This window comes from Pantherophis guttatus, chromosome 15 (genome assembly GCF_059756535.1).
Source record: "Pantherophis guttatus breed Tessera chromosome 15, ASM5975653v1, whole genome shotgun sequence".
Taxonomy (NCBI): domain Eukaryota; kingdom Metazoa; phylum Chordata; class Lepidosauria; order Squamata; family Colubridae; genus Pantherophis; species Pantherophis guttatus.
The window spans coordinates 18,183,711-18,208,328 of NC_142077.1; the positions used below are offsets into that span (position 1 = coordinate 18,183,711).

At 45.2% G+C, this 24,618-nt stretch overlaps 1 protein-coding gene and 2 long non-coding RNA genes across 3 annotated transcripts in view; 1 reads left to right on the top strand and 2 right to left on the bottom strand.

The window, feature by feature from the left end:
* LOC148112027 (uncharacterized) overlaps window positions 1-24,618 on the bottom strand; it is a 449,893-nt gene that overhangs the window by 310,318 nt on the left and 114,957 nt on the right. The gene's annotated exons all lie outside the window — the stretch shown is intronic.
* On the bottom strand, window positions 835-9,211 carry LOC148112031 (vomeronasal type-2 receptor 26-like). Its single transcript, XM_087879219.1, has 3 exons — window positions 8,556-9,211; window positions 7,529-7,820; window positions 835-1,811 (listed from the first exon to the last, which is right to left on the bottom strand). The coding sequence occupies exons 1-3, from the start codon at window positions 8,771-8,773 to the stop codon at window positions 987-989; spliced, it is 1,335 nt and encodes a 444-aa protein (XP_087735345.1). The 5' UTR covers window positions 8,774-9,211; the 3' UTR covers window positions 835-986.
* LOC132710537 (uncharacterized) lies at window positions 14,392-15,503 on the top strand. The gene is made up of 2 exons (XR_015729915.1): window positions 14,392-14,786; window positions 15,233-15,503. It is a non-coding gene; the product is annotated as an uncharacterized LOC132710537 (long non-coding RNA).

The following is a 24,618-nucleotide window of genomic DNA, read 5'->3' on the forward strand; positions in this document are numbered from 1 at the left end:
ACTTCTACCCTCAAAATGATGCTACAGAGCACTGCATACCAGAACAACTAGACACAAGAACAGTTTTTTCCCCAATGCCATCACTCTGCTAAACAAATAATTCCCTCAACACTATCAATTTACTAAGTCTGCACTACTATTAATCTTCTCATCATTCCTATCACCCATCTCCTCCCACTTATGACTGTATGACTGTAACTTTGTTGCTGGTATCCTTATGATTTATATTGATATTGATTGTTTCTTGATTGCTTATTTGTACCCTATAGAATAGAATTTTTATTGGCCAAGTGTGATTGGACACACAAGGAATTTGTCTTGGTGCATATGCTCTCAGTGTACATAAAAAGAAAAGATACGTTCACCAAGAATCATAAGGTAGAACACTTAATGATGGTCATAGGGTTATAATTATAGTCATTAAGTGTTCGACCTTATGATTCTTGATGAACGTATCTTTTCCTTTTATGTACACTGAGAGTCTATGCACCAAGACAAATTCCTTGTGTGTCCAATCACACTTGGCCAATAAAAAATTCTATTCTATTCAAATCCACCAGGTGGACCTGGATCAAAGCATGCAAGAGGTTTTATGCCCTTCCTCCTGTCACTCAACCCTGTCCTGCTTCTCTATTGGCTGAAGGACTAGCAAGCTCTCGGCCTATCTGGAGCTCCTGTTCAACAATATGGCCTTATTTTCCCCAGCAACCCCCTGTCTCCATGGCCTGGTATGATTCTGCATCACTAACTTTCCATTGTTCTTTTGCATAAATCGGTTATATTTTGAAATGTGTCCATTAAGCTCTTGCTCAGAAATGCCTCCCCCCTTTTCTTTCTAGACTTTTCTGAACCACTTTGTTCACTCTAAGAACAAGACCATTTTAACTAGTTTTTCAAAAAAATCCTTAATATTCTAGCTCCTTATTTTCTTTATTTATTACGCAGAAGTGGAAGCTGTAATGAAACATTATTTTAGAAGCAATTCTTCACATCCCACAATATCGGGACCCCCATACCTGCCACGGCTGCAGCCTTGGAGCCCCCAAAATCTTTTCTCCCTCCTTCCTTCCCCTCCTCCATCTGGAGGAATAGGCAGCATTCAAGGCCTGGGCCAGAGTCTGAATGAGACTGTAGAAAAGGTAATAATTTGTGATCTTTCTTCTGTTCTTTTTCTCCTGGGTCTCCAGTGGGGCGATTTCGGTGCATCGTCTGCGGCCTTTTACAGAAAAGATATTCTTTGAAAGAGAACAGCGGAAATAAAGATCATGAAACTTTTCTTCCACAAAGAAATGGGGTTCAAAGGAAGAATCTCTTGGCCTTTCTTTTCCCAGATAAGTAAAGATCCAAATACTATGGATGTATTTGAAAAGTCTGTTCTTTTTCAATGTTAATGTTCCCAAAGTTGTATAGATCCAGACTTTCCCTTCAATGGGTCCTGGGAGACGCATAAGTGTTAAATGGAAAGGAAGAATTCTCGCTGTAATGGGAACATTTTCTGTGAAGTGAACAAAGACGTTGACTTGTCTCCACTTAGAGAGGGAATCCCTGAGGGATGCTGTGTATCCAGTTGTTGAGAACAGTTGTGATATAACCACACAAATTCCATTCCTGACAAGCACAGGAGGAAAAATCCTCATGAAATTCTCTCCCTTCTCTGTGTCTGAAGCAAAGAGGCCAATCAGGGTCCATCTGAAATGGAGGAGCAGTGGGACAATTGTTGGGTACTGGATCCCTTCTTTGGGAAGCATCTGGTGGAAAAAGGGGAATTTGCTTTTATCATTCAGAGCCTCTGAAGCAATTGTATGACTGATCTGAAAAAGCAATGAAGAAAGCTGTGTTATATTGGGGGTCAGATAGTCCAAAACTTTATTTTTTTAATAAATTCAACTTGGTATTGATGAGCAAATTAAATATGTTATTGTTGATTAGCAATTTTGCCATATCAATAAACAGAATATTAAGCACAGAGTGTTAACAACACTGTATATAAAAATGGAGCACAAGAAACAAATTAAATAAAAAAGAATAAGAATAAAAAATATATTTCTGTATCACAACTTATTCCAATCAGACCCACATGTCTATGGAGATTCTTAGTTGTCCAGGTTTGTCAGCTCTGGATGAGAAGCAAAACGTCTTCAAAGAAAAACCAGAAAGTCCAGTTGCCTCTTGAAAAAAGCACCTTTGGGACAATCAGATCCAGATGTGCAGGTGTCAAGTGAGCATTTCGTTCCAATAAAGGGCCATATTATGTCTTTAATTCTGACTGAACAGCAAATGTGGTGCTTTAACACAAGTTTCCCAATAGGTTGTTTGTCTAATGTGCAGTCCAAGTCTCTCATCTCTCTCTTTCTTCTGCAGTTGACATTCAATATTCCAGATTCTTTGTGAAGCAATCTTTTGATTTTTTTAAATTATTATTTTTATTTATTATTTATTTCTGTCTCATCTAGTGATACAAAGAGATAAGCTCCTAATATAATTTAGGAGTTATGGATTATGCAATTTCAGTTGCATAATCCTAGAGAGCTTTATTTGAAATTCTGCATCTTCTAACCCTGAGAACTTGGGGACTCTGTCAGGTTCCAGAGGTTTAATTGTACACTAAGAAATTCAGCCCTGTGGAAAAGGAAGGAGACCCTCTGTGAGTTCTGTGGTTTCATGTATCAGGACACAGTAAAAAGCATCTGGTCTTCAGCAGTTCTTAAAAGGAGGTAAATGCAACCTCAGGTGAACAACAACAACACAGGAGATATAACACCCTGTCCTCCTTTATTTTACAGAAAGAGCCGAAATGGAGGAGCCAGGTGTGAAAGGCTAAGGACACCCTGACTGCTTCCATAGGTGTGAAGAGGCTGAGAGGCAGCCTGGTGCTGCTGATCAAGGGACCTGGATTAATCAATCATCACAAGTGTGACGGCCTCTATAAAAGCCAAAGTTTCAGGAGTTTTCTGGTTTCCAGCACTGAGGTCTGTGTTAACACAATGCCAAAGGGCAAAGACTCCAGCAGTGATCTGAGAGGAGCCATTGTTGCTGCCTATCAATCTGGGAAGGGTTACACAGCCATTTCCAAGCAATTTAAAGTCCATCATTCTATAGCAAAGAAGATTGTTCAGAAGGGGAAAACATTTGAAGCAGCTGCCAATCTTCCCAGGAGGGACCATTCCAGAAAGTTCACCCAAGTTCAGACCATGCAATGCTCAGAGACATGGCAGAAGACCCAAGAGTTCCACCTGAGACTCTACAGGCCTCAGTGAGCCTGTTAAATGTTCCAGTTCCTGACAGTAGAATCAGAGAAAGACTGAAGAAGTTTGGTTTGTTTGGGAGGGTTGCCAGGAGGAAACTTCTCTCTAAAAAGAAGATGGCAGCACATCTGAGGTTTCCCAAGTTGCATCTGAACAAACCACAAGACTTCTGAAACATTCTCCTTTGGACAGACGAGACTAGAGTGGAGAAGTTTGGCCATAATGCACGGAGCCACGTTTGGTGGAAATCACACACAGCATATCAACACCATGACACACCAACTGTCAAGCATGGAGATGGAGGGGTGAGGATTTGGGCTTCTTTTGCAGCCACGGGACCTGGGCACCCTGCGATCATTGACTGGGCCATGGACTCCTCTGTCTACCAAAACGTCCCAGAGTCCAATGTGAGACCATCTGACTGACAGCTGAAGCTTGGTGGACTTTGGGTCATGCAAAAGGCTGATGATCCCAAGCAGACCAGCAAGTGGCTGAAAAAGGAAAGGATCCAGGCGTTGCAATGGCCCAGTCAATGCCAGACCCCAACCCAATTGAAATGAGGTGGTGGGGCCTCCAGAGAGCTGTGCAGAAATAAACCCCCTACAAACCTCAATGAACTGTTGTAAGGAAGAGGGGGTCAAAATTCCTCCCTCAACATTGTGAGAGACTGATAAAGTCACACAGAAAATGATTACTTCAAGTTGTTGTTGCTAAAGGTGATTCTACAAGCTATTGTATCATAAGGTGCATTTAGTTTTTCAAACATAACTTCTCCGTTTTGGCTTTCTTTTTGTGAAAGAAATGATCACATGGTGTAATATGTCCTATTTTGTTGTTCGTCTGAGGTTGTATTTACCTCCTTTTAAGAAGTGCTAAAGAGCAGGTGGTTTTTATCCGATGTCCTGATACATAAAATCGTAAGAACCCAAAGAGGGTGAACTTTCCTTTTCACATGACTGTATTTCCTCTGATTTTAGAGAAAGGGGAAATTGTGGAAATTCCCAACTCAGCTCTGAATCAGCACCTGAAGTCCTTTTATCCACCCCCAAAATACTCCTCAGGTGCTGTGATTGGGCTTGTTCAGTAGAGGTAGATATTAAGCCCCAAACTTCAGTTCAATTGAAGGGCTTGGGGGTAACTTTGGCATTATATACTCGTCTAATAATTGGGGAGAAAGCTGGATAGCTATGATTTTCTTTTCCAGGTTCACCTTTAAATTTTAAATTCAATCCTGCCATTGCTTTAAGTGAGCTCCTTTGATGATGGCAGATCCAAGATTCCGTCTCAGAGAAAAGTGACACTGAGTAAAGAAAGGTGTTACTTGCTGCATTGGCCACATTTGTTTTCCAAAGACCAAAACTTTTGACTTTGATTTATCAATAATCAGAATGATTATCTCAGTAGGAGCCACCTTTTCTCCAGAGTCCACGCCAGGGGTCGGCAACCTTAAACACTCAAAGAGCCACTTGGACCTGTTTCCTACAGAAAAAAAAACCACACCGGGAGCCACAAAACCTGGGTGGGCATGGCCAACTCAGTCACTCACTCCCACCCAGTCACTTCCACTTCCACCCTGTCCCATCCAGCCACGCAACCATTCTCTATGTCTCTCTCCCCCTCTCCCCTCTCTTTCTGTATCCCTGTGTCTGTCCCTCTCCCTCTCTTCCCCTCTCACCTGATCTCTATGTATCACTCTGTGTGTCTCTCTCTGTGTCTCTCTTTCTCTCTGTGTGTGTCTCCCCACCTCCCTTCAGGCAACCATCCTCCTCCTCCCCCTCTCCTCTCATAACTCCCTGGCCGGGAGCAAAGCGCAGCAAAGGCACATGCGGGGTGGGCAGCCGCTCGCTTAAGGAGGGTCTTAACAGGACACGGCTTCTCTCCTGCACTAATGCTCATGTCATCGCCTGGCCATGTCATCGCCCACCCCTGGCAGCTCTTCGGCCGTGCGCGGTGGGAGCGTCTTTCCTGAGGGAGGAACTTGAACTCTGTTGAGGCCATTGAAAAGTTCATGTGGATGTGTCATAGTTGCGTATTAGGAAGTCATGGGAATTGCCAAAGCAATGGGTTCCTCTCTCTCTTGTCCAACATAGATAGGAATTACCTTGGGGATTTGTGCTGCCATTTCAAAGTGAGGAGTTTCCATTCCTCTCCCATCACTGGTTGGCCCCGCCCCTCTCATTTCGTTTTTTGGACTCCATCCCGAAGTGGCAGGAAGCGAAGGCTGCCTTAGGTGCAAATGTGGGATGAAGGCAGGTCCAGGGCAGCTTCGCTCCTCCACTCTCCTCCCCTCCTTCTCCTCTTGTGACCCCCCTGGCCAGCTGTGGCTGAGCTGGGAGCATGCTCACACATGGGGAGACCCTCCTTAAGTGAGCCACTGCCCGCCCCGTGCCCACCTTTCCTGAGCTTTGGCGCTCGCTTGAGGAGAGGAGGGTCTCCCTGTGCCTGCGCACACTCCCAGCTCAGCCACAGCTGGCCAGGGGGTCACAAGAGGAGAAGGAGGGAAGGAGAGTGCAGGAGCAAAGCTGTTCTGTACCTGCCTTCATGCCACATTTGCACATAAGGCTGCCTTCGCTTTCTGCCGCTTCGCTAACCCACAGGATAATTGTCCTTTACTATCAGTTTAAACCAACGTGTATTTAGCAAGTAGGAGCCTCAGTGGCTTAAAGGCACTGGATCTGTTCCGGCAGTTCGAGTTCTACCACTGCATGGTGGGGTGAGCTCCCTTCACTTGCCTCAGCTTCCGCCCACCTACCGTGTTTCCCCGAAAATAAGACCCTGTCTTATATTTTTTGAACCCCGAAATAAGGGCTTGGCCTTATTATTGGGGGGGGGGTGTTTCTTATTATTTTGGAGGTGCAGGAGGCAGCAAGCGTGGCCATCTCATGGCTGCTGCTGTGTTGCGCTGCTATGGCAGAGCAACACAACCACTCATCAGCTGTTCGCTGGGACAACCAAAGGTGGGAATCTCCCTGATGTTCTTGGCACTTGCCCACTTTCCATCCATCCATCCATCCATCCATCCATCCATCCATCCATCCATCCATCCATCCCTCGCCTACAAACCCCAGCCCCGCTCCTGCCTCTCTGTCGGGCAACTCCCGACTAGTAGGTAAATAGGTACCACTTTGGTGGGAAATGTGGCATGTTTGGTACAGATGTCAGGCCCCTAACAATGCTGGACTTGCTTGGATGTGACACCCAACTGTGAGGCACCATCGGTGGCGAGAGAAGGCCCAGATGATGCCACAGGACACCTCTCGGCTTTCTGGTGTGGAGCTGGTTCACCCCCTGTGGTGAACCCTGGAGAAGCTCATGGGCACAAACTGAATGGACTCGCACTCTTTGGCAGCGAACCAAATACTATGTACTAACATTGTAGACTCCTAGCTAATTATACCTTTGCCATATGCTAAATAAGTAAATATTTTAGCACTTTAGCCATATACCCGAGAATCCTTCCTTAGTCCTGGTAAGTCATTAATATCCAGACTGAAAAACAAGGGTTCAAATATTCATTCTTCTGTGTTACCCCTTGGTAAGTATCGATCCTTTTTCTCGTGGCTCCATTGAGCCCCAACCTCCCTCTCAAACAAGGGCTTGGATCAGGGCCAACAGGCTAGTTACACTTTGCAGGCAATCAATTTCCTCCATCATATTGATCTGCTCTTTGTGTCAAATGCTGCACTAACATCTATAAAAGCTAGAAAACTGTGTTTTACCCGACTGACATGTTGTGTAATTAGATACTTCAAAATTAATCTGTTGACAATATTAGATTATTAATGGATTGATTACTATACAACTTTTTACTTTACTTAAACCTTTTTGTTCTTCTGTAAGGAATTCACTTTTGTTCCACCCAATCTCAAATTTACTTAAGAGGAACAAGCAATATATTTCAGCCACAATATCTATTAGTCTAACTGGCTTGTAATTGCTAGATTCCTTTTTATTCCATTTAAATATATATATAGATGCTACTATTGCCAGCTTGAGTACAACTGCATATGGCAGGTGTTATATTTATGTGAAAATCAACATGCCAATAGTTTATCCACAAATAGGATATTTTTTGAATAGCTGAAGAGCCGGGAGAAAATCCTCTTCAATGACCTTATTGCTTTTCAGGCTTTGTATGAGAAATTTGAACAAGAACGTAAGAGAAAAAAACATAACTGACATGTTTGCTAATATGGAGAAAAGCAACTCTTGAATTCCATGATTGCATCTATTGCTCCCCCTCCACTCACTTTACCAGAGAGAGAGAAAACACACACACAAACCTGTGGGACTTTGTAACGTGCTGATAATGTTGATGCCTGGATGGAGATGTCCCTCTTAGCTACATCAAGAAGAGCCAGAAGGTTCTCCTTCCTTCCACAGCCATAGTTGGGGACATTGGCTTCTCCAGTGGAGAGCATGTCCAGAAAGACATCTGAAATGCGGAAAGTGTTCAAAGAGTCGTCATGGAGATTGTAGCCCAGGGTGAGATTGTGCAGGAGCTGGGAGTTCTTGTTGACCTCTTGAATGTTGAAAATGAATGATAGGGTGTATAAAAAACCATAAGAAATCACACTGTAAAAAAATGTTCAAGTAATTATCAACAGTAACAACAAACGTATTAAAAGAATTTATTCCTTTTTGACTCCACAAGCCTACTGAGTCTTAAGCCAATATTGATCGAAAACTAATAATCGGTTATAGAAATCTGGGAATGGGCTGGGCAGAGGCAACTACAACTCTTTCAGTCCCTCCTTTAAAGAAAATGAATTCAAGTGATGAATTCAGGAGTGAAAGGGGAGAGGAAAATAATCTGCATTGCCTTCATCTTTGGATTTCTTTCTTTCTTTCTTTCTTTCTTTCTTTCTTTCTTTCTTTCTTTCTTTCTTTCTTTCTTTCTTTCTTTCTTTCTTTCTTTGTTCGATTTATATGTCGCCCTTCTCCGGAGACTCAGGGCAGCTTATAAAGCAATAGCCTTCATACTTTTGTATATACCTGCCTAGTAGGGCTTTCGGCCCCCAAGCGGTATTCTTTTTTATACAAAGTAGCTTATTGCCCCCACAATCCGGGTCCTCATTTTACCTACCTCGGAAGGATGGAAGGCTGAGTCAAGCTTGAGCCTGGATCAAAATAAAATAAAATAAAATAAAACAAAATAAAATAAAAAAGGAGGCAAGTTATAGAAATCAAAATCATTCAGGAAATTAGACAAGTCCTATAATATAGAAGTAAGCAAAATGAGAAGAAAAGAAGGAGAGTGTTAAAACTGCAAATGGAGGGGATGCAGCTCCATCACCATGAATGACTTACAGATGAGAAGGTACAGAAGGAGCACTGTGAAAAGGCAACATTATAGGCACCCCTAGTGTTTCAGTTAAAACTGCACCAATGAGATGGTCTCCTGGCCGGTAAAAGTTCAATGGTCTTTTTCCATCCTGGTGCTCCAAACTCAGAGGGCATTTCATTCCAAGCTTCCCAGAGACCAGCTGGGACATCAGCAGCATCAGAAGCAGAAGCAGGAGGTCCATAATTCATGGAGCTTTATTAATCCTCTTCCTGTTTCTAACACCCACAGCAGGAACAGTTGGGAGAATTCAAAGCATTCTCAGAAGATGGAAATGCCAGCGACTTTCCTGACATAAACAGAGAAACGCTCAGCTTCACCTGGAAAGGAGAAAAAGGTACAATCAAGAGCACAGATCCTGCCTGCCCCAAAACTTGTTCCAACAGAGCTGGACTGAACAAATTTATCCTTTTCTGATACAAGATCCTTTGCTTATAGCTTCAATCTGCTCTCTCTATCACAGGTATGGAGATCTCCAAGGCCCAGATAATCATTATTAATTACAGGGAGAAGCAACTTCTCCTCTTGGGATCCTGAGCTTCTTCTGGGCTCCATGTGCAGAGGAGAGGCTGGAGAAAAGCTTGTTTGTGAAAAGCCACAACTACACTCCTGGGGTCAATTCCTGTAGTGCGTCAGCGTCCCAGCACTGACATAGAAAAGGGAGGAGAAGCCTGAACTTTTGCCTGCTAAATCCCTTTGAAGATTCGGTCTCCTCGGAGATGGGGAGGGGGGGAGACATTCCTGTGATCTGACGAAGAAGGAATCAGGAAAGTGACTTGGAAGATAGCCAATGAGAAGCAGAGAATTGGGGATCGGAAAGGGAGGCATTGGGGGGCAAAGGTCAGTACTGACTGCAAAAGAGTCAGGATCAGATTGCTGTGCTCGAATAAAGAGAAAATTTCCTTAAAGATCGGCAGTTTGGAAATTCATTTATTTTTGAGATAGCATCGAAACCTGACATAGTGGTTGTGGTACTTCCTGTCAGGACGTGTTAGGAAAGTGATGCTGGAGAAAGGTAGTTCAATAACAAGGGAATTGACCTCTGCTGTCCTTCAACCGGGTCTCTTGTCTCCAGGGACTTGCAGGAGAAGGTCACAGAGAAGTATGGAGTTTGGTGCCACTCCAGGTTGGTGACCCTTAACTCTTGTGCTGCCTTTCTTCTTAATGCCAAGGAAGGATTCAGTCCCCTTGGATTCTGCCTAAGGTGAAGAGTGGGGCCTGTTTGGGCTTTTCTTTCATATCAGAACTTCATAAATTGGAGCTGATTTTGAAAAGTGGGACCCCTCTGACGTTCCCATCTCTGAGGCTGTGGGGTGAAGCCCCCTTCCCTAAAAAGCCTCCGAGTGCTTTGAAGCTGCTCTTGGGGCACCCGAGTCCCTGGTTCATTGGGATCCATTGTTGACGGATTGTGTCTCTTCTCTGGATGAGGAAGGCAGAGACGTCCCCCTTTGCCCAGAAGGGAGAATTGGGGAGGGGTCTAATCTGAAGGGAGAGGAGGGTCCCCATCCCAGGTTCTCCTCTCAGGGCCTGGCTAGGAGGTCCTGGGGGGCTCTGGGTGGAAGGCCAGGCGGAGGCCTGGGAAGGGGCTCCTCTCCTCCCGGAGGGTCTCTGCCGGGTCTCCCTGGAGTCTGGAGGGGCCCAGAGGGGAGGGAGCCAGAGAGAGACGGGGGCCCAGGAGAGGCCCAGGGGAGGGGGGCAGGGGCGGCTGGGGCCGCTTTCCTCTCAGGGAGGCTGGGGGGACCTTTTCCCACACTGGGCGGAGGAGAGTCTGGGCTGAAGAGGAGCCTCGCAGGAGGAAGAGCCTCTCCGACTTCTCTCCCATGGTCTCCATCCAGGCTCCCACCTTCCTCCCCCCCTGGATCCAGAGGCTTCGGGGCCCCCAAAGAGCTTCCTGGGCCGATCGGCCAGCAGGTCCCCCTGAGGAGAGAAGCCAGGATGGAAGCTCTGAGGGGGGAAGGGAGGCCTGGCCCTTCCTCTCCCCTCGGCTCCCCCAGCTCTGCCTCGGCCTCTGCCCAGCAATGGAACCAGAAGGAAGAAGGTGGAGGCTTTAGATCCTCTGCTGATGGAGGAGGAAAATAAATATTATATATACATATGTGAAAAAGAGGGAAAAATCCTTCATTCCCTGGTTGCCCCCCAGTGTCCCATATCCCCCTCCTGCCCCCATGAAATCAGGGAAAAGGGGATGGGGGGGTTGGGCCTCCCCCCCTTGGGGGCCCTTCAGTGGAGGTCATCTGTCTGAGTGTCCAGTGCAGGGCCTCCCAGGGCAGGTGGCTCAACCTCAGCAAAGGCCTCTGGACTTCAACTCCCAGAATCCCCTGTCCAGCACTCGGGGTCCTCTTTCCACGCTTTAGCTTTCCCTCATGCTGCCTGTAGGGGGCAGCCTGCAGTCTGGCCTTTCAGCCCTAGCTGGCCCCCACAGGCAGCGAGCAGGACAGCTAAAGCGGACAAAGACCCCGCAGGGTCCTCCATTTTGTGGCCTCTTTTTTTCCTGAGGCGATTCTCCCTCCCTCCATTTTGAGGGGAGAAAAACGCTGAGGGGAAATTTTCGGAGTCGGGAAGGTTCCCCAAAGGGGGGGTAGGGGGGTGGGGGGGGGAGACCAGGGCAGGTGCCTAATGGAAGAATTACAGGACTGCTGTTCATCTTTTCTGCACTTTCCACTTAAAACGAGAAGCCGGAATAATCCTCCTGCTTGATCTTCCAACCCTGATTAAACCAAAGCAGCGTCAATGAAGAAGGGAAAGAAAAATGACTCTGTGTGAGGCTTCAGGACAAACACACCCAAATAGACACGTAGGAGGAGAACAGAGTCAGGAGAGTTAAAGGCCTCGTCCTTTTTTCCGGCTGTTTGGGGAGGAAAGAGACGAACTTTCTCTCCATCCATTCCTTCTTCTCCCAGACTGAACCCTCCTCACTCCATCCTTTATTCCAGGGACCTTTAAAGAAAAAAATAAGCCCTGATTATCACCCTGAAAATCAATGGGAACCTTGAAACTGGAAACCTTCATGGAGACTTCCAGAGATCTCTCCGTGTCTCTTCAGAGGATCCACCAGTCACTTTGATTCTCCTCCTCCCACTTGGAGCCTCAGAGATGGCTTTGGATGCTGGTTTCCAGAATTCCCAGTGAGGCTATGGCTCAGGATACTGGGGCTGCTCCCCAGAGCAGAAAGGCTGGATGTGAATCCCATAAAACTGAAGAAGGGAGAATGTGGCTGTGACCCTCCCTGGGTTCCCTTCTCTCTCTCTCTCTCTCCCCTGCCAGGCGTTGGGAGGAAGAATGGAGGCTGCTGCTTTCAAGAGCCTTTTTCCAAGTCCTCTTTATGGATCTCTGTCCTGCCTAAATGGAGTGAATTCCCATCCGCCTCTTCCAAATGCATGGACTTCAACACCCATCATCCTCAGCCACGGCTATGTCGTTAGCAGATGCCAAAGATGGAGGTTCGGAGGAGGCTGTTCTGTCCCCCAAGGAGGAGCCGGTGGGCTCAGTGGTTACAGCCACAGAGAGAAAGAGCCAAGGAGGCTCTCCTGGAAGGTCCTGCCAGCCATTCCTGGTCCAGGGAGGTTTTGGGCCTGAGAGCCTCACTTGGAATATCTGGGAAGGTTTTGTGACTCTGCCTGAGTCTGAAGGGCCAGGAAGGGGCTGAATTCACAGGGCATCTCAGGCTTTGCTCAAGGTTGGCTTAGAGATTTCTAAGAACCAACCAGGACGGCTTCCAAACCAGGATCAGGGTCTTAAGAGTTATAAATCAGTCCAATTAATTGTGGCACTTCTGATGGCCATAACAAATCACAGTTTCTGCATTATGCAATCACTGGTGGTCTCTTCAGGTGTGCTTGTTCTTTTCCAAAATGGAGGCAACATGTGGAGAGTTGTTGGCCTGCATCCGTGTTTTTCAAACTTTAAGATGAATGGACTTCAATCCCCAGAATTCCCCACCCAACAATGCAGGGACTTCATCATGCTGGCCAGGAAATTCTGGGAATTAAAAGTCCATTCATCTTAAAATTCCAAGTTTGAAAAATGCTGGTCTACATTCCTCCCTTCTATAAGGATTTAAAGCCCTGCACCAAGAATTGGCTAACTCACACGTTGCTCAATAAACCAGACACAATTTTTTTTCTCCCTCTCTCTCCCTCTCTCTCCCGGGCAACCCCGGATCCCCCTTGGGAGACCCAGCCCTGCATGGCTTCTCCCCCACAGGAGCCTCTCCTGGAAAGACACGGAGCCCAAGGGAAGCTGGAGAAACCCCGGGGGCTGCATCCCCCCAACATTCAACCCTGGAACCCATAAACCAGTTTCGTCTCTTCCCAGTGTGGGAAGCCCCCCCCCCACTCCTAGAAGAATGAAATATTTTGGGAAATATTAAAAAGGCAGAATATTATATTTCCCTAAAGGAGAAATGGAGAAAGAGGCTTTTAAAGACAGAAAGCAGACTCGGTCTTTAGAATTAACCCACCACCATTTAGCAGAAGGCACAGAGCTCACTACATGGCACAATTTCCTAAGGGCATTTCAGGCATTGCCCAACCCCTCCCCTCCCCACCCTCAGCAGCATTTCAGGACCTGCACAAAATCCTGACCTTCGTCCAGCTAGTTGTTCAGCTGGTCCAGAACCCTGGTGGTTCTGCTTCATCAATCAATGGACCTTCTCCCCAAGGAGCCTCCATTTTATTTCCAGTGTCTTTCTCCGGATTGGAACTGAACCAGATGGATTTTCCCTTCCAACACCAGGAATGGGGGGTGGAGGGTGGGGAGCTGCCCCAGATCCCCTCCTCCTTCCTGGCCATCCTGGGCCTTCTCTATGGGTCTGGGCTTTGCTTTCCCCCTAGTGCCTCATATATGGAAAGAAGTGGCAGTGGAACATGGGATATGGTCTCCCCCATTTCCAGGACTCAGAAGATGGAAGTTGGAGGGAGATTTTGCTCTGCTTTCCTTCCCCAACATGAGGCTCCCCAGCTTCCTTCTCCCAAGAGGGACTCCCCACTCAGCTGGGCAGAGTCCTGTCTGGCATCCCTTGCAAGAGCCCCCTTGCCTGGCCTCTGCATGGGAAAGGGTGTCAGGGGAACATGGGATATGGGCTTCTGCATTTCCAGGTCTCTGAAGATGGAAGTTGGATTTTGTAGATCAGCTTTCCATCTCCAACACGAGGGTCCTGAACTCCCCTTCCCTCCCTCCCCTCCCCACATGGGCTGAGAGGCAGCCTTTTTCTCCATCTCTTTTCACTTGGTTTTTTTCTAACGTCCCTCTCTCTCTCTCTGATTTTTTTTTAACTCTGCAAAGTTCGAAAAACTAGTTTTTCACTAAAGTTGGTTTTGTTCTTAGAGACTGGCTGCGCTATTGCATCAGCCCTTTTCTGCGATGCCCTTGAGCATTAGCTTTCAAAATAAAGTAAATTTTGGCTCCAACTCAGCTGGCAGCTATTTCAGATCTGTGGCAGGCTCTGGCATTAACTGGCCCCCGGAGTTTTGTCTTTCATCACTACGCAAACAAATATCAGATTTATTTGTTATTTCAGCCACAGGTGCCAAGTATTGCCTGCATGGAGCTCCAAATATTCTCAATTCTAGATGATGGATTTAATTCCATCTCTGCTCCTGTTATTTTGAATCACATGGGGATTATTTCCCTTTCATTTCCCTCCAGAGAATTTCCCAACAATCTTTGACTGCAAGAACTAGTTGAATTATCCAGGGATCCCTCCTGAGAGGGAGAACTGTGATAATAGTTTCAGCTCTGCTGTTTGGCCGAATCCTCCAGGGGAGACTTTGGGCAGAGAAATATGGAGTTTTGGGACAGGCAGAGTCGGTGCTCTTGAATCTACGTCTCTCTCCTTTCCAGATGAAGCTGAGTGTTTCTCTGTGTTCGAATCAGGAAAGCATCTGTTTATTCCACCTTATGAGAGTTTTTTGATTCTTCTAATTCTTCTTTAGAAACAGGAAAAGGATTCATTGATTCACCTCATGAATTATGGACCTCCTGCTTCTGCCTCTGATGCTGCTTTTGTCCCATCCAGTCTCTGGGAAGCTGAGAATGAAATGCCCGCTGAGTTTGGAGAACCAAGATGGAAAACAACCACAGAGCTTTTACAGACCAGGAGACCATCTAATCAGTATAGTCATCAGTGGAAGGGAAAGATTGCATACAAAGTTGCTTTTCAACGTGGCTCCTTCTCTTCAGTTTGTTTTCCATGATCCGTAAGTCATTCAGGGTGATGGAATTGCAGTCCTTCCATTCTAACACTCTCCTTCTTTTCTGTTTTTTATTTTTCATTTCTTCCTATATTGGGAAATATGTCTAATTTCCGGAATGATTTTGATTTCCATGGCTTCTCTCTTTTGTCTGATTTTGTGAAAGAGACTCAAAAAGGGGTCTGAAAAAAAAGCTGAAAGGCCTGCAGATTATTTTCCTCCCTCAATTCAATCCTTAATTTATCACTTGAATACATTTTTTTTATTTAAAGTAGCAGTGGAATCAGTTGTAGTTGCCATACTTCAGCCCATTTCCATACTGTGTAACTGATCATTGCTTTTGGATCAATGTTGGTTTAAGACTCAATAGGCTTCTGGAGGATTATATATATTATATAAAACAAAAGTATTTGTTTTGGCTGTTGAATATAATAACTTTTTTTTTTCAATAGGACTTCTTACGATTTTTCTTATTGCTTACGATACATTTTCAACATTCAACTGGCCAACAAAAATTCCCATCTCTTGCACAATCTCACACTTGGCTACAAAATCCATAACAACTATTTGAGCACTTTCCACACTTCAGATGCCTTGCTGGACATGCTCTCCACTGGAGAAGCCAATGTCCCCAACTACAGCTGTGGAAGGAAGGAGAACCTCCTGGCTCTTCTTGATGGAGCTAAGAGGGACATCTCCATCCAGATGTCAACATTAGGAGGCACCTACAAAGTCCCACAGGTTTGTGTGTGTTTTTCTCCCTCTGGTAAAGTGAGGGATGGGTGGTGGTGGGTGAGCAATAGATGCAATCATGTCTTCTCCATTGAATTCAAGAGCTGCTTTTCTCCATATTAGCAAAAACATCAATATATTTCTCCAATTTGTTCATCTTGAGATTAATCATAAAAGGCCTGAAATACAAGCAATACATTCCCTGGAGAAGATATTCTACCAACTATTTAACTGATAAAAAAGGTTCCATTTTAGGCCCAGTACTCTTCAACATCTTCATCAATGATTTGGATGAGGGGAGAAATCATCAAATTTGAAGACAACACTAAAGTGTAATGGCTTAATGGGTGTTTTAAATTACTTGAACTATTTTAATTTAAATTTTAAATTGGTTTTATCGGGGTTTTATCGCTGACCAAGTTTATATAATTCTCTTAATTTGGTTTTTAAAGTGTTGATTTGTTTTTGTATTGTTTTAACATGGCTGTACACTGCCCTGAGTCCTTCGGGAGAAGGGCGGTATAGAAATCTAAACAATAAACAAACAAACATACAAACAAACAAACAAACAAATAAATAAACTGGCAGGAATAGCCAACAACCCAGATGGATGAAGATCCAGATGGATCTAGATATACTTGAACCCTGGGCCTATCTAACAAAATGAAATTTAATGTAGAGAAAAGTAAGGTTTTATACTTAGAATAGAAAAACCAAATGTCCACGTACAGATGAGGTGAAACCTGGCTCAATAAGTGTAACCGTGAGAGGGATCTTGGAGTCCGAGTGGACAATCACTTAAATATGAGCCAGCAGCAGCTAAAAAAGCTAATTCAGTCCTAGGTTGTATTAAGAGAGGGATGAAATCAAGATCACATGAATTATTGGTACCGCTTTTTAATGCCTTGGCAAGACCACACTTGGAATAGTGCATCCAGTTTTAGTCTCCATAATATAAAAAAGATGTAGAGATTCTGGAAAGAGTGCAGAAAAGATGATTAAGGGCCTGGAGACTAAAACATATGAGGAACAGTTGCAGGGATTCAGTATGTCTAGTGTAGTGAAAAGGACGAGGGGTGACATCATAGCAATGTACCAATATTTGGGGGGCTGCCACAGAGAAGAGGAGGTCCACCTATTTTCCAAAGTACTAGAAGGCAAGACAAGAAACAATGGATGGAAACTAATCAAAGAGAGAAACAACCTAGAACTAAGGAGAAATTTCCTAATGGTGAGGAATGGAAGGTCTCCCCTTCAGAAATTGTGGGTGGTCCATCACTGGAGGCTTTGAAGAAGAGACTGGACAGCCACTTGTCTGGAATAGTATAGATAGATACAGATTAACAGAGTTGGAAGGGACATTGTAGGTCATCTAGTCCAAGCAGACCCTACACCATTTCTGACAGATGACGGTCCAGTCTCTTCTTGAAAGCTTCCAGTGATGAAGCTCCCACAACTTCTGAAGGCAACTTTATCTCTTTATTTCCAGGTTGAATCTCTCCTTGTTCAGTTTCCATCCATTATTCCTTGTCCAGCCTCCAAGTGCTTTGGAAAATAGCTTGACCCCCTCCTCTCTGTGGCAGCCCTTCAAATATTGGAAGACTGTTATCATGTCTTTCCTGGTCCTTATAAGTTCCGTTAAAGGTACACATGTTTAGCCTGCTAAATTGCTATTGGAATACACTGATTTATACAGATAATGTCATATTATCATACTTAGACATTAGATTGTATAGACTTGGATTGTTTTGTCTTAATAATTATCTGATAATTTATAAAGCAAGTTCAAAAGTGATGGTCTTTGGGAAATGACATCATAGCCATAGATGGTCAGCCATTAGAGCAAGTAACACCTTTCCTTACCTGGGGTTGTTTTCTCTGAGCCTGAATCTTGGCTCCCTCATCATCCAAGGAGCTCAGTTAGAGAAAGGGCAGGAGTGAAAGTGGTGCTTAAATGAAAACCTTTTAGCTCTCCAGCTTCCTCAGCCCCAATGATTAAAGTATCTGAGGCCCAGTTTTCCCCCATGTTCTTACATCAATCTGATGTTTGGGGCTCCAGAGAGAAACCACCAGCAGAACCAACTCAATCTCAGCCTCTGAGGAGGATCTTGGGTTGGGTAAAAGGACTCCAGCTGCTGCCCTCAGAGCTGATTTGGGAATTTACACAATTTCTGCTTTGCCTAAATTCAGAAAATATGGGCATTGGCATAAAATTTAATCTATGGAAATTGACTCTGAAAATTGTGGCTGTTGGAACAGACAAAATTTCAGTTAAAGACCATACTTGGATTACTCAACTGACAAATCTTATTAGGCTTTGACGTCTGCCTGTTTATTGTATAACTGGAGAAAGAAGTTAAAAAAATTCCTTCAATACAGCATATAAGGAAAATTTGTATAAGATGTTTTACAGGTGGCACTTATCCCCATCGAGAATAGCCAGAATGTTCCAGAACAAATCAGAGAAATGTTGGAAATGTCATCAGACCCCAGGATCGTATTACCACGTGTGGTGGTCCTGCGTAGAAGCAAGGAGATATTGGACTAAGATACACACGTGGTTGGAAAAAATGACTTCGAGACATATTGACTTTAAACTTGAGATATTTTTATTAGGGATTCTTCCCGAAATATACAACAAAGAATTGCAGTATTTAATCGTGAATCTGTTAACAGCAGCTAGAATTGTATTTGCAAAACATTGGAAAGAAGAAACGATACCTAAAGATGAAGAAATTATTAGGAAAATGTTAGTCTGTGCCGAAATGAGTAAATTGACATTTGAAATAAGAGAACAGGAGGAAAAACAATGTTATTTGATATGGGATTTATTTTACCAATGGGTAGATAATAAAAAATGGTGATAAGCTAGCAAATGTTGTATTTTTTAAGTGATAAATGTAAGTAGATTATTTCTTATAAGAATAAATTTTGAATAGATAGGGATACTTAGAAGAGTGGTTAGGGCACAAAGGATATTAACTGACTGACGTACTGTCTGTATTTGTTTGAAAGAATGATGTTTGAATGTTTTATTTTTGTTTTTGTTTTTTTTGTTCTAAAATAAAAATCATTTGGAAAAAAAAATTCCTCCAAAAAGAATCTGGGATATAGAAGCAAAAAAAGATGCAGCAATCCTCGAAAATTATAATAGGCCCTTTATTGGAATAGAATACTCCAGTTGGCATTTGCACGTGTTAATCTAATTGTGATCAATTGTAGGGGTGATGCAGTAATATGATTTACATTTTTATTGTTTTTTAATTTGATTATTATTTTCCATTATTATGATACAATCTTGCTAATATTCTGTCTTTAATATTTTAAACTATGTCTGATTAACAACTATTCTAATACATTCAGGAGAACCAGGTTGGATTTATTAAAATCTAATATTTTGGACTTGATCGGACCCCAAATATCACAGAATTCTTCATTGCTTTTTCAGATCAGTCTTAAAACTGCTTCAGAGGCTATGGGTAATAAAAGGAAATTCCCCTTTTTCCACCGGATGAATCCCAAAGAAGGGATCCAGTACCCAGCAATTGTCCACCTGCTCCTCCATTTCAGATGGACCCTGATTGGCCTCTTTGCTTCAGACACAGAAAACGGAGAGAATTTCATGAGGATTTTTCTTCCTATGCTTGTCAGGAGTGGAATTTGTGTGGTTATATCACAACTGTTCTCAACAACTGGATACACAACAGCCCTCAGGGATTCCCTCTCTAAGTGGAGACAAGTCAACGTCTTTGTTCACTTCACGGAATATGTTTTCTTTTGGAGCAGAATCCTTCCTTTCCATTTAACATTTATGCGTCTGCCAGGACCCATTGAAGGGAAAGTCTGGATCCTCACAAATTTTCTATATTTTCCAAAGAACAAGCACAGACTTCTCAAATACATCCATAGTATTTCGAACTTTGGTTATCCGTTAAAAGAAAGGCCAACGGATGATGCCTTTGAACCCAATTTCTCTGTGGAAGAAAAGTTTCAAAATTATTATTTTTTCTGTTCTCTTTCAAAGAATGTCTTTTCTGTCAAAGGCTGCAGAAGATGCACCCAGAAAGCCCCACTGGAAACCCAGGAGAAAAGGAACAGAAGATGGATCCCAAATAACGACAATAATTACAGTGTGATGAAGACTCTGGCCCAAGCCTTGAATGCCGCTTATTCCTCTAGATCGAGGAGGAGGAGAAGGAAGGAGGGAGAAAAGAGGTTGGGGTCTCCAAGTCTGCAGCCGTGGCAGGTATGGGGGTCCTGATATGGATCCATTGATCTTAGATCCTTTGGAGGAGGAATCCAGAGGAGAAAGAGGGGAACCATCTCAACAGATCTGGCCAATTCAATTACTCTGGGAATGATGGTTCCAAAGAGTAGATACCATGGCATTTTAATATTACACACTGCTCATTTGAAAATGCTGTATTCTTTTTTAAATGAATTCCCGTATTTGTGGGTTTGTGATTAACATAGTGGAATTTCCCCTTTGTTCCGTCCCCACTGCAGGTGGGTCTGTGTGCAGCTCAACGGGCAGCTTAACCCCCTCTTCTCCTCCAGTGAAAGGGAGCCTGGGGTGGATCTGGGTGTTTCTTTTTTCTTTTTAGAAATTTTATTAAATTTATAAACATATATACATTAACATTTACATTAACCTCGGATGTGCAGTGGTTATAACTATGTACAAAAATACATTTCTGGTGTCATTTTAATTACTTTTTACTTTTATTTAAGTCACCTTTTTTTCCTTCCTTTCATTTTATCATTCATCCATTCATACCACCTTCCCCACACAGTATAATATTCTGAATTCTCATCATCGTTTATTTCATAGGTTAATTTGGTCACCTCTGCGCACTCCAGTATTTTCCTAATTATAAGCTCTTCTGGCGGTTGGGTTTTCTTTTTCCAATATTGTGCGTAGGCCAGTCTGGCAGCTGTAATTATGTGTGTCAGCATTCCAAATTAGGCTCTCTTCCAGTTCTGACATGAAGACATGAAGCAAAGACCAGAAGCGCTGATTTATTGCTGAGATGAACTTTTACCTAGTTTTCTGCATGCAACAGATAGGGTTTCCTGGGGAACGAGGGTGGGGGCCACATTCCTGTGAGAAGTACGTGCCGGGACGTAGAGATGGATTTGCATGATGGCCAATGGGACATCGGGCTGGAGAGCGGAAGAGGAGGGGGTTGGAAGGAGGAGCCAGTTTGGCAGCAATTAGAGTTAGGAATGTCGGCTATTTCTGTTCTTAATAAAAAGTGATTTATTAGAGACTCTGCGCTTGATAATGGAACTCATTTAAGACAGAACCGAAACCTGACAGACTGCCAAACTCACTCAAAGCCAGGCTGGCTGAGTTTAAATCATCCCGTTCCCTCCCAGACGTATGGTCGGATTGGAGGTTATCCCCCGACACTATGGCTGAAGCGAAGCTCTCGGAGGAAAGCCTGCTTCAAGCAACGAGTGGAGGAGAAGCGGTCGTGACTCCAGCCAGTTTGGAAACTACGAAGGCTCAACTCTCCCCGCCTTCCTTCTCGGAAAAACCTCAAACAAAGAAGCCTGAATCAGATAAGTACCCGGGGACTGTGCCAAAAGCTTCAGAGGCGGAATTCCCCTTTCCCAACGTGAGAGATAAGGGAAAACCTCTAAGTGAATTGGGCAGAGCTTCCTGGCTATGGGAGTGGGAACAAGCCAGAAAACAAAGTAAGCGCCAAGAAATTCTAAGGAAGCCACTCGAAAGCCCCATAGATGAGTTGAAAGAAAAATTTGACCGTGCCACCCTTCAGGGGGAGGAACTATCCTGCAGACCCAAAGAAAAGAGAGAACCAGTCTGGGCTGTGGACCCGAGAGGACGTAGGCCAAGGCGCAGCCCTTCCCCCCCTCACAGCAGGAGGAGAAGGAGCCCAACGATGCATCCATGGGTCCCCCCCCTCCCAGAAAGCAGCAAAGCCTAGATGAGGCAGCACCTCCCTACCCCAGGATGAGAGGCGAGGCAGAAGTCTTTCAACACCGAGGGGGGCCCTACACAGCTCAGCACAGAGAGGAGAGGGTAGACAGGGAGGAGCCACCCCAGTTCAGAGGGAAGTTCGACGGTGACCCAGACAACCTCGCCCAATTTCTCGATTCAGCTGAGATATACATAGAGTGTTATGGACACCTTTTCCCTTTCCCTAGAGCCCTAGTGAATACCATTTCGGAAGGGCTGGAGGGAGAAGCAAAGAGGTGGTCAGCATCCCTCTATAAAAACAGGGCCCCCCAGCTGCAAGATGCGGATGGGTTCTTGCAACTATTGAGAAACCGTTATGAGGAGGAGGAGGACGACCCCTATGTGGAAGATGAGCTCAGAAACCTAATGCAGAAGGGGAAGCCCATCAAAGAGCATATCCGTGAATTCAGGAGAGTCGTTGGGACACTACCTCCCCTACCCGAGAGATTGCTGGTGTACTTTTTTAGGACAAGCCTAGATAAGAGAATTTCCCAAGTGACTGCTTATCGTGACATCCCAAACCGACTCTCTGAATGGTTCCGGGTAGCGATAAAAGTCGACAGAGGGTTGCGGGCGAGCGACACGCCGAAACCACCCGAGGGAAAGGAGAGAGGTCGATCAGACCAAGGGCCACTCAACAGACGGGAACCCCTAACATCACAGCCCTCCCACAGACCAACTGCCCCACGGAGCTCACTGAAATGCTACCGATGTGGGGGGAGCGGCCACATAGCAGCAAGATGTGGAACGCCTAGACCGGGACCAGCTCCACCGCCCAAAGCATGACCGGAACGAGGGCCCAAGCGCGCCACCCACGTGTCGCGGGAAAACCCCCAAAGCCCGGAGTTTTTCGCTCACCTGACCGAAACCAGAGGAACCCCAGATGAGGGAGATCAGTTCCCTGAACTCTACGACACAGAGGACGAAGGCGAAGACGACCCAATGGTGAGTGGACCTGTCCATCCTTTTCTTTTCCCCATACGCTTAACAGCCCCCAAAACAGGGGCCCAAGAGACTTTCCAAGCCCTAATAGACTCTGGTAGCACACGGTGCCTGAAATTCAGTTCTGAAATTGGGAATCCGAGCTAAACAGCTCAAACAACCAATTCGTTTTGAGCAAGTTGATGGGTCCCTAGTGGGGGGAGCGTACGCCACACACTTGACCGAACCCGTGAGACTAGAACTAGCAGATCACTGGGAGACGATCCGCTTCATAATAGCCCCCAAGATGACAGAACCAGTCATATTGGGACTCTCGTGGTTGGACAAATGGGGTCCAATCATTTGGTGGCAAGAGGGGACCCGCAGATTGAGAATAGCAAAGGGGCCCCAACCCCTGCCGCCCCGACCAGAAGAATTCCCTCCCACGCTGAGACCCCAAAGCAGCCCCCCACCACAAAACAAAACACCACCAACACAAGGGTCCCTCCCAGAAGGTACAGTAAAGCAATTAGCAGCCGCACCCACCACCGCTTGTAATGCAGATCAGATCCCAGGGGAGTACCAAGACCTTGCCGAAGTATTCAGCGAGGCCGACTGTGACATTCTGCCCCCCCCACCGCGAGACCGATTGTGCCATCGAGATTATCCCGGGAGCGAAACTACCCAAACCAAAAATGTATGCCATGACGCCCCGAGAAATGCAGGAAATGCAGCACTACATAGACAAAAACTTACAAAGGGGATTTATTGAGCCAGTAAAACCAAGAGTAGCGGCGCCGGTCATGTTTAAAGAGAAAAAGGACGGCTCCATGAGATTGGTGGTCGACTTTCGAAGTATCAACGCTGTATGCGTACAAAACTTGTACCCCCTCCCCCTCATGAAAGACATGCTAGCCCACCTAGCCAAAGGGAAGATTTTCACCAAACTAGACCTTCGAGAAGCTTATTACCGGGTATGCATAAAGGCAGGGGATGAATGGAAAACAGCGTTCAACTGCCCCCTGGGTAGTTTCCAGTTTAAAGTAATGCCCTTTGGTTTGCAAGGAGCCCCAGCAGTATTCATGCAGTTAATAAATGAAGTTTTACGTAAACACCTTTACAAAGGGGTCCTCGTCTACCTGGACGATATTCTTATCTACACGGAGACCATAGACGAACACATACCCCTCGTCCGCCAAGTACTGAAAAAACTGCTACAGGCAAACCTATATGTCAAACTGTCAAAATGCGATTTTCACCAATCACGGCTAGACTACCTGGGCTACCGAGTATCAAACGAGGGGATAGAGATGGACCCAGCCAAGGTCCAATCAGTTCTACAATGGCAACCCCCTCGCACCCGCAGACAACTGCAAAGTTTTCTAGGCTTTGCAAATTTCTACAGACAATTCATCCCCTCATTCGCGAAGATTGCCAAGCCTTTGATGGACCTCCTAAAGACAGGAAGTTCAGCGATGAAACCTCGCCCAGGACAACCCTTACAGTGGGACCTGACCTGCCAACAGGCGTTCGAGACACTAAAAGGATTGTTCGCGAAAGAACCTGTCTTAAAACACCCGGATCCGGAACAGCCTTTTGTCATCCAAGCAGACGCAAGTGATGTGGCAGTAGGAGCCGTGTTACTCCAAAAGAACAACCAAGGTGATCTACAACCCTGCGCCTACACCTCCCACAAACTCACCGATACGGAGAGGCGATGGGCTGCGTGGGAGAAGGAAGCATTTGCAGTAAGATGGGCCTTGTTGACCTGGCGGCACCTACTAGAGGGAGGCCAGAAACCATTTGAAGTCTGGACTGATCATAAAAACCTAGAGGCCCTAAAAACCCCACGAAAACTGTCTCCCAGGCAAGTGCGGTGGGCACAATACTTCAATCGTTTCAATTTCGAGCTTAAGCACATCCCAGGAGGGAGAAATTTCCTGGCTGACGCCCTCTCCCGGATGCCCCAATACAACAGTGAGCGGGAGCAGGTAGTGAATGCCATCATCCCCTCCACCCAAGCTGCGGCCCAAGTGATCACCAGACGGCAACGACGTGACCAGCAAGGCCAACTTGCTAGCGACTTAACTGCAAAATTAAAAAATGAAATGCTGACAGACCCCTGGTATCGGGACAATCAACATCTCTTAACAAAAAGAGATGAACTAGCTTGGAGGGGGACAAAGCTCTATGTCCCACAAA

Excerpts from the sequence above, each read along its gene's own strand:
- LOC148112031 (XM_087879219.1), bottom strand. The coding sequence starts at position 8,773 with ATGGACCTCCTGCTTCTGCTTCTGATGCTGCTGATGTCCCAGCTGGTC. Across the intron at positions 7,821-8,555 it reads CCTTCTGTACCTTCTCATCT|TGTGATTTCTTATGGTTTTT; the intron begins GTAAGTCATTCA and ends ATTTTTTTACAG. Across the intron at positions 1,812-7,528 it reads CACGTTACAAAGTCCCACAG|ATCAGTCATACAATTGCTTC; the intron begins GTTTGTGTGTGT and ends TTGCTTTTTCAG.